General features: G+C 39.4%; 3 protein-coding genes across 3 annotated transcripts in view; 1 reads left to right on the top strand and 2 right to left on the bottom strand.

Moving 5' to 3' along the window:
• The window catches only part of LOC117991118 (L-xylulose reductase-like), a 345757-nt gene that overhangs the window by 182648 nt on the left and 150222 nt on the right, over window positions 1–12887 (bottom strand). The gene's annotated exons all lie outside the window — the stretch shown is intronic.
• On the top strand, window positions 3565–9275 carry LOC117991329 (uncharacterized). The gene is made up of 4 exons (XM_034978895.2): window positions 3565–3798; window positions 4935–5066; window positions 5972–6101; window positions 8729–9275. The coding sequence occupies exons 1-4, from the start codon at window positions 3669–3671 to the stop codon at window positions 8826–8828; spliced, it is 492 nt and encodes a 163-aa protein (XP_034834786.1). The 5' UTR covers window positions 3565–3668; the 3' UTR covers window positions 8829–9275.
• On the bottom strand, window positions 9620–11031 carry LOC117990956 (iron-sulfur cluster assembly 2 homolog, mitochondrial). The gene is made up of 2 exons (XM_034978459.2): window positions 10718–11031; window positions 9620–9927 (listed from the first exon to the last, which is right to left on the bottom strand). Exons 1-2 carry the CDS (start codon window positions 10951–10953, stop codon window positions 9750–9752), a joined length of 414 nt encoding a protein of 137 aa, XP_034834350.1. The 5' UTR covers window positions 10954–11031; the 3' UTR covers window positions 9620–9749.

Raw genomic sequence — 12887 nt, 5'->3', positions numbered from 1 at the left:
AGTTTTACCTTTGACAAAAAGAAAGCCGCATAGAAACGAAGAACAAATTACTAATTATTATTTAGGCTATTTTATCTATAAAATTAACATTTTAATGAGGCAGGAAGTATTTTATATCAGTGACAAAAATAACTTTAAGCTTGATAACTTGCTACAAGACCTTGTTGATATGTGAAGAGTGTAAATTATAGCAAAGTTTAAAATATGCTTACCGGCGCGTAGCGGGTGATTCGCTAACTCAATGATCTAAATATATAAAAGGAAAAGGTGACTGACTGACTGAATGAATGACTGACTTATCTATCAACGCACAGCTCAAACTATTAGACGGATCGGGCTGAAATTTGGCATGCAGATAGCTATTATGACGTAGACATCCGCTAAGAAAGAATTTTTGAAAATTCAACCCTAAAGGGGTAAAATAGGGGTTTGAAAATTGTGTAGTCCACGCGGACGAAGTCGCGGGCATAAGCTAGTCAACACTAAATGATAGCCACCGAACTCATTAATTGACATTTATTTTTAATCCATTGAAGGTTTTCTACGAAAAAATCACACTGGTCTTATAAAGGCTTTAGTTTTGTGTATGTTTGTTACTCTTTCACGCAAAAACTACTGCACGGATTTGGCTGTGGAATAGAGATAGATTATACCCTGGATTACATAGGCTACTTTTTATCCCGGAAAATCAGAGAGGTCCCACGGGATTTTATAAAAACCCTATATCCACGCGTACGAAGTCGCGGGCATGAGCTAGTATTTTAATATAATTCAGTGAAGCAGCAATGAAGAATCAACCAATGTCAAATGAGATTGATGTTAATTATTGTGATCATCACTTAATGTTGATCACTGAGTTAGCGAACCACCGCTGGTGGTATAAAAACCAAAAATTATTAAGTAGGTACAGTACGCGGCCGAATGTGATGAACATCGGCCTTTAAAATGACATTTCATCTTTGTAGAGCGTTGTCTCTGTCACTCGTACCCATATGATGCTTTGTCGGTCTGAACGACCGAGACAGTGCTCTACAAATCTCCTGTCTCCTTCTAAAGATCGATGTTCATCACTTAGTACGCAACAGGTCGAAATGGCAATCGGGGTATGAGGCGGGGGGACGCCCCGCACACCCGCACTGGGTTAGCGCGGTGACTGTGTGGGTGTGCGGGCGTTCCCACCCCGATTGCCATCTGGACCTGATAGGGATAAAGCTTAAAATCGCCTGAAACGCGACCGCATCTGCGTGAAAAACGTGGGACAGATCAGACCCAAATTACCGACAGTCTTGGTCACGTGCTGGGTCGGATCTGACCCACAACGTTTATAAGGTGGGCCATCAAACGAGTCTTAGGGAGCCGCTGATTCAGGCGGCGCAAGATCGTGGCATGTGGAAAAAACAACAAGAGTCCCAAAGTCTGTCTATGGACGTCTATTGGTTGTCAGTGATGATGATGATGATGATGATAAAGACTACGGCCTCTGATGAAGTGATGCACCTGCCTAAAATATAAGTAGGTATCTATGCTAATTATGTAGGTACTTTATGTAAAATGCTTAGAATCAATCTTTTCCTCAGCGATAAAGTTCATTATACCGGTAGGAACTTGTAACCTCTGTATAAAAGTAACTATTATTATGTTGGTGCTCTGGCCATTTACCTACTACATGCAATATATCTTAGGCTGGATTCACATTTGTTTCATTTTGGTGTACCCTACCTGACGCCTATATCTGCGATGTGTGGGGCCCTAACATCATTATCTTAGATAAGGCAGGCCGCAGGAGTCAGGACGCATCCGCGTAAGATGATATTTTTGTTCGTAGATGCATAGGTATAGTCCGCGCCAATTAAATAGTCGTTCTTGAAGTTAACCGCAAGACGCGTCGCAATAGCATTTTTTAGGAGTCAGTGGGGCGCGCGACGCGTGGCAGCGGAACACCAGGCCAGGCGCCGCGCTGCACACCGCGTTCGCCATCTGCATTAGTGTGAGTGCTACATTCGTACACAGTAAACGAGCGCGTGGAAGAATACCTGCTCGAGCTCGACTATTTAACTGCCGGGAACTATACCTAACTAACGTTTACCGGCATATATATCTATATTAGGACTGGAGGAAAGTGTATCAGTGCCACGTAACCGCTACTCGCCACTTCTGTATAAACCATGCCTTAGGTAGGTACCTTCTTGTAGGAGATACAGAATTTTATGCAGAAATAGCATCATACCGGGACAACGTGCCGCCCAGTTTTTGGCTAGGTAGGTATTTGCACATCATGCGGAAGCAATAATACTTATAGCTAAATAACTATACCTCTTGCATATCTATAATTTTTTATAGTGTTTCTAGCATCCAATACAGAGGTGTATTACGCGACAGGCATGGCAATCGGAGTGAGGATGCCCCGTACACCCACGCTAACCCGTTGTGGGATAGCGCTGGTGTGCGGGGCGTCTTCACGCCTCTCGAGTCTCGACATCCCTCGCCTCGCCTCGACTGCCATCTTGACCTGTCGCGAACTATAGGCAGGTACGTACAAAAATAAAATTGCTACGCATAATCTTAAAACTGTGGTCTGTTTTTACAATAGGTAACGCTGATGTTTTCTGCGCGGCGACAAGCTCTCCTTTAGACTCCTTTACCATTTTAATATATATCTTTGACCTATTCTGAATTCTGTGTAGATTCTTACTCAAATCAGGGGATAGGGTCGATTGGGTCGATAAGCCAGTGTCACAACGGGTAATTATCATCATCATCATGATCAACCCATTACCGGCCCACTACAGACTGAACACGTCTCCTCTCGGAGTCAGGATAGGCTTAATACTACTAATAAATGGTTAATAATAATCTAAATTTATATAAAAGGAAAATGTGACTGCCTGAACTATCAAAGCACAGCTCAAACTACTGGACGGATCGGGCCGAAAGGCATGCAGATAGCTCACGATAGTTTAAACGCTAAAATGCAGATAGCTATTATGACGTATAACGTAGGCATCCGCTAAAAAAGGATTTTTGAAAATTCAACCCCTAAGGGGGTGAAGTACGCGGACGAAGTCGCGAGCGTAAGCTAGTGATGGGCAATAGATTATGTACCCACAAGCCTTGTACCATATCCCACTACTCAGCAAAAGCAACTGTGAAGTAGTTGTCATTAATCATCATAATATCTACAGAGTATATAGCTGTACTTATGGTTCGCGACAGGTCGACATGGCAATCGGGGTGGGGACGCCACGCACACCCGCGCTAACCCGGTGCGAGATAGCGCAGTTAACATGCCGGTGTGCGGGGTGTCCCCCCGCCTCACACCCCGATTGCCATATCGACCTGTCGCGTACTATACCTACCTACAGATTGAAGTTCTCTAAAAAGTTTCGTTTCGGCCGTCTTTAAAACGAAATACGTAGTTGTATAAGATATTTGTTTGGTTCTTTTCTTTACGTCCTTAATTTAATGTGTAGTTAGAGCTACCAATCTGTGGACGTAAATTTAACGTTATCTCCAAATGACCTATTATGCTGCCAGACGCCGATAAACTCGCGGGGGTCAGTATTTCGCAGCCATTTTGAAACAGTGGCATCTCCGTCTCCGTTGACTCCACTGCCTCCGCGCTTATTGTCTGCGTTTTTCTGTTCTCTGATTTCAACAGTTTAAGGTTCATGGTGCTGTATCACGCGGTAAATTCGTCCTCTCCCAGCGGTCTCTACTCGGGCCCGGCAAAAGGCTTCGTTAACTTCGAAGCCTCTTACTACGTCACATCAAGAGACCTATTCGCTAAAGTGTGTAAAGGTAAGCAATTGTGCCTTGTTAAATAATTACTAAATTGCTATAATATAAATAACAGGTACCTAGTTGTACCTACCTACTTACATATATAGGTGTAGTACCTATATATGTAAGTACATAGTATGATGACGTTGAATTATCGATACATCGACCCAGTTGCATGGTGTCCAAAATCGTGGTTACTACGGGGTAGGTATTTATTATAGGTATATTCTGTGATCTACTGATCTGTCACATTACAAAAAAATTCAAAAGTATTATTTTTCGTATGATGGCACGGAACCCTTCGTGTGTGTGATCGGTTTTTAGGGTTCCGTACCTCAAAAGGAACCCTTATAGGATCACTTTGTTGTCTGTCTGTCGCACTTAGCCGGTTTTTAGTTATTGCTCTATAATACCACTTACGTGCCTATTTACAATATAAGTTTACCTTTTAATATCTACAATTGACATAGGTACTCGTATAGTACCTAAGTACCTATTGGTTTTATTACTATAGGTACCTGCAATCGAGCACTGACCTTAGGATAGTGTTAGTACTACCTAACTTTGATAAAACTTGGAAACGTCGCAGCATATCTATAAGTACCTAAATGAATACCTACTTAGTTACACATGTAATACATGTATTTGATAAATTCATTTTATGTTCCGTAATACCTAGAGTAATATATAATTATACCACTGGAACTTACCTCGCACGATTTTCTCGAAAAGCCTATTATCAGAACAATCATAATATAAGGCACCTACCTACCTATGTATGTAGACTGCTAACATGATAGGTTGGTATTTGATTACTTACGCGGGTACCTAGTGTCCTAGTACCCAGTGGCGTGCACAGTGTTTGAAGCCAGGGTAGGCATTAGTTATTAGGAACCTGTTCACTGGCAGGTCATAATCAAAAATATGCATTAAGCCATTACAATTACTAGGGTAAGCAGTGCATTTATGCCTCTATGACCTGCACGCCACTGCTAGTACCTACCTACCTGGTAATTGGCAAATGATATAACCATATACCTACATTAGAGAAAATCCTTCATTGGCCCAGCTGAAAATAATCGAACCTGGGTTTTTTTACTTCGTGCCGACTGCGCTAAGGAAATCGTTAAAAGTGAATACCTAACACATTTCAGCTTGTCGAGAAAACATGGCTTCTATCCCCCCGTCCGCTTTCTCCGCCGGACGCATTCGAGAGACGCAACGTGACATGAAGGTTTCAAATATCAAAAAAGGAGCAGAGCCGACTCAGTACTTCCGTACTAAACGTAAGATAACCCATTTTCATAAGTCGATTTTATAGTAAAATCTCGTAGTGCGACAATGGTACACGGACTATAAAATTGGGCCTTGTTGACAATTTTTCTAAAATTCACCATAGGTCCTTATTATTCTAAGGTCCTTATGTTTGACTTTGAAAACACTGTGATACACACAGTTTTCGCACTAGAGGTGTATATATTTTAGGCTGAAGGAGGCCTCCTTCAATTTGTGGTCTGAGACTTGAAGGATCTTTTCTTTTCAGCGCCTGATTTTTAGCAGCTTATGCTTCCATCGAGACTTTGCTCGGGCGTTTGAGCTCTGCGCTCAGAATGAAATGAAATTTTCATGGCGGCCGTTTTTTATTTTCAGACGCTATAGATGTAGACACAGAACACTATTACTCCTACCGAAGGCTGTAGAGCAGTTAGACGCTCAGGCGATGTAGCTATTAGTATAGTACTACCAGCCAAGTCCAGCTATGAACCTGGCTAGATTTAGAATTAAAAATCTATATTAGGTTTTGCTATTCAAATTAAAGGCGATAAGTTGAACCAACTTCAATGTAATAAATAATATTATTTTTACCTAGGTAGGTAGGTACTTTCATGTTGTATTTAAATGCAAATTAGACAAAAAGTTGTTTGACCTACATCTTATCGGTCTTTTTTTCTCTTTAATTTACAAAATAGGTTATAATCTAGAACACTAAAAATATTTATGCCTCTGCATATATGCAACTGCAACTGTAACTATCATTATCAGACGGTTCATTCTGGGTAAAGGTTCACTCGAGAGGTTGCCTCATTTTGTTTGTTACTTTTGATTAATTGTGTTCAGGCAATTTTGACCGTAAAAACAACATTAGAAGTTAGAACATCTTTTAAATTGTGAACTCCTGCGCCTGTTACAGTTACGGAGCTGTCGCCTCTCAAATACAATAGCAAGTTGATGAATAGCATCTGGGGCTTCTACAACCGTTACTCTCCGCACAACGTCAAGAAGGTCAACGATGCTTTTACTTTCAATGAGGAATTGCAGCAGTAAGTATACAGCTTTAGTTTGACTTTGACCTCATCTCTAGAGCAGAGCAGACGTACCTACCTATAGCACGCGACAGGTTCAAATGGCAATCGGGGAAGGAACGCCCCGTACACCAGCACAGCCACCGCGCAATTCCGGTGCGGGCAAGCAATGCCATCTCAGTCTATCGCGGCCTATACTACGTTCCCGGATTCGAGTTCCAACTGTGTTGGAGTGGGAAATTGCATCTTTTAAATTGGCTTAGGTCTGATCCGGTTTAAGGTGAGGCCTTGACGAGTTACTAAGGCATAGCCGTAATGCCAAACGAATCGGCGTTCAATAGCTACCTACAAAGGTAACTGATTACTTACGCGCTACGGTGTGATCTAGCCCCTTCAAACTCCTGATTCAGTATGATCCGAGCAATGATAGCTGTTCATAGGTTGCACCAGTACACCAGTCGCCACTTACCCAAACACAAATTACCTTATATAGAGTAACTATGAATTGACTAAATCGTCATCAATTTATGTAGACCGTACCTATACTCTTTCAAACGTGCCTACCTATCAAACACGTAGGTAGCCAAGTTTGTGCTTTCAAAGAAACTTGATTTATATGTTCATACTAGATGATGCCTGCGACTTCATCCGCGTGGATTAAGGTTTTTAAAAATCCTGTGAGAACTCTTTGATTTTCCGGGATAAAAAAGTAGCCTATGTCCTTCCCCGGGATATAAGCAAACTCTGTACCTTGGATTATTATTATTTTTATTAAAGCTCTGTACTAAATTTCATCAAAATCGATTAAACTGTTGAGCCGTGAAAAGCTAGCAGACAGACAAACATGCTTTCGCATTTATAATAAATATGGACAAATCAAGTTTCTTCTTGTTCAAGAATGCCCGAATTGCAGATGGTCACCATTAGGTAATAACTAATACCTATCTATAGTATAAGTATAGATACTAGAATACTGAAGTTTAGTATTTGCAGTAGGTATAGTCCACGACAGGTCGAGATGGCAATCGGAGTATGACCCCGCACACTCGCACTTCACCCGCGCTCGCTCGCACAGGTCAGCGTGGGGGCTGTGCGAGGCGATCCCTCCCCTATTGCCATCTCAACCAGTCGCATACCTGTCTGTAGGTAGTAGACCTAGGTACCTAACGGTAGAACGACCTCTGTTATAAGGCCGTGTAAGCTAAGGTAGTACGCTATACGACTCGATGTATTGAATTGCAGTAGGTACTTAGGTAAACGGGAACGGTAAAAATATGGAGCGTTACGCTCAGCCACCTCAGCTATGTCAAGGATAGAACTGTATTTAGTTTATGAGACTAAACATGGGTAGGTATTTTCTTTTAGGCATACTATATTTAACGTAGGTAGGTGGTCTACGTACGCGTAGTAGGTACATTATAGGTAGGTTGTATTTTAAACTTAATTCAGGATCCCGATAATCACGGCAACGCGACCCAAAGTGATACGGTACCTACCGCTAACGGCATTAGTTGCACTGCCAACAAAATACCGTATTCCTCTTGTAATAGCTCCGAAGCTTGCAAAGGAAAAATCTGAATACAAGTTTAAGTAGCCCGAAGTAGGTATCATAATTATTGTAGTTCTTTAAAAACCGGCTAAGTTCGAGTCAGACTCGCGCAATGAGGGTTCCGTACTACAGTCGTATTTTTTCGACATTTTGCACGAAAATTCAAATAAATAAATAAATAAATAAACGTTTATTCGCTGGAATGTGGGTACATGTAGGTGTTACATCAGTTGAGTTGCCTGACACATTCTACCAGATCCTGGTGTGCAAATGGTTAAAGAATATTACAATTACATCAATTTTTTTTTTCTAGTTCATTACATTTACGAAATCATAAATTTAAACATTACTCAATCAGATAAAATAAAATAAGGATTTCCATGTCGTAGTTAAAAACAAAATAAAATCAACAAATATGATGCATAAAAATAAATAAAAATCTGTTTTAGAATGTACCTACAGGTGAAGACCTTTTATATGATACCCCACTTGATATAGTTATCACTTCGAAAGTTGAAAATACTAATTATTAGTTCATTACCACAATTTAATTTTTTATGTGTGATCTAACCCTAAATTCACGGTTTTCAGATTTTTCCCTAAATGTCAGCTATAAGATCTACCTACCTGCCAAATTTCATGATTCTAGGTCAACGGGAAGTACCCTGTAGGTTTCTTGACAGACAGACAACAAAGTGATCCTATAAGGGTTCCGTTTTTCCTTTTGAGGTATGGAACCCTAAATATTAGCAATAAATCCTTACATAGGTACTTAGTTACTTTTGCGGTTTCAAATAAAATAGCTTATTTTTGAGACAATAGATTATGTTTCTTTCTAAGCTACGGAACCATCTCGCACTTGTTTCTATTCATCATCATTATCAACCGATAGACGTCCACAGCTGGACACAGGTCTCTTGTAGGGACTTCCTCATTTCTGATTTCATCACGTAGAGAAACTCCAAGCATTTCTCCATCGCCCACGGAGTGACTGAGCTTTCTTATGAGACCCATGTTTAGCGGTCACTAACTACATAATATTTCTATTATAAGCAGGTGTATACCTATGTATTTTTAAACTATTTTTTTATTTCAGATCTGCTGCCAATTCCTCTAACAAAAATGAACCCATGATCACTTTGCCTGCCACCAAGCTCGACAATGTTTGGGCCATCAATGTGTCTCAATCTCATTAAATGCAGCTTTTATGGCACATATATTATCGGCCTGCGCAGGCGAGGTACTATTGTCCGCGGAGGACAAAAATAGGCCACTAGAAGAGATACATCGCGTATGGCACACGATGGACTAACAGTACAACGTCACGACTCACTTATGATGGTAAAAAAAGGGGGAGGGTAGAGTTCTGTCCTTCGCGGACAATAGTCCCTTGTCTGCGCAGGCGATAAATGGGAGAGTGCTAGTTTTTATTATTAAAAGATCAACATCACAAAATCTTCTATAATAAGCATATTTTTAATAGAGCAAAATTGTTTAAGGATTAATTGAAAAGCATGTTGATAAAAATGTACCTAGTATGTACCTACCTATAATATATAATCCACTTGCTATTATAATAATAAATTAATATAGCTATATAGGTACCTATACCTACTTTTCGAATAAATATAAAAAATTATAAATTGTGAATTTTATTTCATCTCTACATTAAGTAGAACAAAAAACTTATGATGTTGCCAGTGACTTCATCCACGTGGATTTAGATCACGCCGTCCGGGACGCACAGGAGCGCCGCTGGGTTTTAGTGGGTATTCCGGTCACCTCTCGGCCGGCGCGTCCCACATACCCACCCTTACCTTACATACCTACCAAATTTCATGATTCTAGGTCAACGGGAAGTTCCCTATAGGTTTTCTTGACTGACATGATAGACAGACAGACAACGAAGTTATCCTATAAGGGTTCCTACTTTCCTTTTGAAGTACGGAACCCTAAAAAATGGATAAGAAAATGAAATAAAACAAAGTTATGACTAGGATAAGGAACTAATGATTATTATATTCATTTATTACACCTAAGTTTTACATAGGTACCTAGTATCTACCCAAAATAGTTATAAAGTATAAGTAATAAATTATTAACATATTACATAAAAACTAATCAATTTTTATTGAAAAGCTTGCACCACACGAGCAGCCAAGATCTGCGTTTGGATTCTGTACAACTCTGAAAGCTGACCGGATCAATTCTGTGTGGTAGTCAATTGTCGAACCTTTAATGTACTCTAAGGAAGTCTCATCAACCACCACACGCACACCATCTTTCTCGAAAATTCTGTAATATTATATTATGTTATAACTTTGTGAAAACAAGAAATGTACACACACAACAAAAAACACAATGTGACCGGGATATCTTTAAAGGCATAGGTCTAAGGGCCTAGACAGATGGACTGCATTTGGACTGCAAGCTGACTGCAAAATTGCAGTTATCGGAACTGTCAAATGACTGTGCAGGTCGCCTGCAGTTTACACTGAATGTTACTAGAAGTTCATACTTGGTGATTAATCCATTGCACTCGCTCAGAGGGGCCATAAAAATTGCTGAACAGGGTACAGCATTTAAAGCAAAAAAAGCTGCATCAATCATTATTACAATCTAAATTGTTGTGATTGGAAGCATTAATGTTATTCTTCTTGAAACAATGCATTGTAGCCAATAGTGAGTGTCGGCCAATCAGAGGTGATTACCTTCATCACAGTTCACACTATAGCTGTCAAACTACCGTGGTAGGGCCCCTGGTCACTGACCTGGCCAACTGCTGTAGCTGGACAGCTTCAATGTAATAGTTACAAATCTCTGAATGGTTAGTTAAAATGCACTGTTGGAGCTAAAATCATCATTAACCCATTGCTAACTCACTAATGAGTACAGGTTTCCTTGAGAGGAAAGAGTTTTCTGAAGAATGAAAAGGATTTGGCCATAGTCGCCATGTGCTAAATACGAATTGGCTGACCAGAGAGAGCTAGAGTACCTTAAACCAATCACACAATTGAGGTTAAAGTAATATGGTAATCACAATTCACAACAACGTTATAGGTGCACCCTGCATGTATGTACTCACTTATCATCATCAGCCAATTTATCATCTAAATCGAATTTGTACTGGAATCCTGAGCAGCCTCCACTCTCCACACAAAGTCTTAAAAAATAGTTAGCGCCACATAGCTGTTTTAACTTTTGTACACAAGTATCACTCAAGACAACTGCATCACTAGCCGAGGTCTCCACCCTCTGAGATGAAAGATATTTACAATAATTATAGCCTACTCTAACTGACCTCCACGATCTAAGAAACATTTTTAAAAACTTTATCTAATTTTATTAATAGAAGGAACATATTTTTTGCGTTTTGAAGAATTCGAAAATTACGAACACAGACTACTTAATAACATATTTGGTACGAATATTGTAGTCTTTGGTTATTGGTACGAACCACAGAGTACATTTTTTTTTTTTTTTTTTTTTTGTTTGGCTTTACACAGATTAGCCAATGTCAGGTTTGTTATTTATTAAAGTTTAAAGTTAGGGAAACTATGGATAAAATTGAAAAATCGGGATTTGGAATTTGAAAGGAAAAGGATAAGGTTTTCACTAATCTAATAATAATATACCCACAAATATACTATAACTTGATATCATTTTTTTCTAGGAACAAAGCTAGAACTTTGTAAATATTTGAAGAATTAGTATATAATAAACAAACTATAGATGTAGGAAATGGTATATGCAATGATTCGAGATGAGCAAGAAAGGCAGACCGATCATACAAAGTGCATGCAAAGAAAATATGATTCAAGTCCCCATACTCCCCACAGGAACAGTAAGGATCGGGAACAATTTTCATCTTGTACAAATGGGCTGGTGTACAAACATGACCCAAGCGTATTCTACACAGAACAGAGGTGACAGTTTTGGAGAAAACTAATCGACTGAACCATGGTTTTCTCGGAATGGACGTCTGAATTTTTCTATAATGTTTACCTACTGAACTATCGTTATTCCATACCCCATCCCAGGTTTCATACAAATATACTTTGGATAAATTTACAACAACAGAACAATAATTGGTGTATGGGACAGTATCTCCAATGCGTATAGCCTCATTTGCCAATTGATCAGCTCTTTCATTTCCGAGAATGCCCACATGGCTTGGTACCCAAGCTAGGACAACATCGCAATTTCTCTGTGAACATTTATATAAAAGATCTCTAATCCCAAAAACAATTGGAGACTGTTTATGGGATTTGAATGGAAATCTTTTAATAGCTTCTAAAACACTGCGGGAATCAGAAAATATTATGGTTTTCGGTATCTTTAAAATTAAAACATATTCTAAAGCTTTAAGTAAACCATAACATTCACCGGTGTAAACGGAAGTTTCAGGTGGAAGTTTAATTTGTTGTATACCTTTATATTGTGAATGATATACCCCAACCCCAACACAACTCCTATCCTCATGCTTAGAAGCATCTGTGAACACATAGTGCCTGTCGGGCCATTTATTATTGACGATGTTAGTAAATTCCTGTTTTGAATTAAGGTTATCTTTTAATTTTAATCCTAAATCGAATTTAATTTGCGGGACAGCAATAAGGCTTTTGTAGTTATGCTGGTATAGAGGAAGAGTAATACTTCGATGGGTGGGAGCGCCCAAACTTTCATATTTTCTAAGACTTTTTACAAGACATGGAGAGTCTTTATGGGTCCAGTAATTGCAGGTATCAACCTGATATGCAAGTTGTCGTACTTTTGAAAATAACGGATGGGAACTTAGCTGTAATGTACGAAAAAAGTATTTATCACAGAGGAATTGTCTTCTCATATATAAGGGCGGATCACAACATTCTACCTGAAGACAATTTGTCGGAGCCGATTTCATCGCACCTGTAACTAACCTCAAAGCCTTCGACTGGATCATATCCAGCTTTTTAGCTGCAGTTGTATTACCAGGGTGTAATAAGAATGTTCCATAGTCTAAAACACTTCTTATTAAAGCATTATATAACAATCTCATTGTAAAAGGGTGTGCACCCCACCATACTCCTGTAAGGCACCTTAGAATATTCAAATTTCGCTCACACCTTAATGAAACATATTCAAAATGAGGAACTCCAGTAAGTTTAGAATCTAATATTACGCCTAAAAATTTTGCCTTATCTTTAACTGCTAGCGGAATACCATTGTAATTAATATGAAGAGATGGGAGATTTCGCTTTCGAGAAAATACTACA

This window comes from Maniola hyperantus, chromosome 19 (genome assembly GCF_902806685.2).
Source record: "Maniola hyperantus chromosome 19, iAphHyp1.2, whole genome shotgun sequence".
Taxonomy (NCBI): Eukaryota; Metazoa; Arthropoda; class Insecta; order Lepidoptera; family Nymphalidae; genus Maniola; species Maniola hyperantus.
The sequence above is the reverse complement of the archived record's forward strand: the minus strand, read 5'-3'. Positions and strand labels throughout refer to the sequence as shown.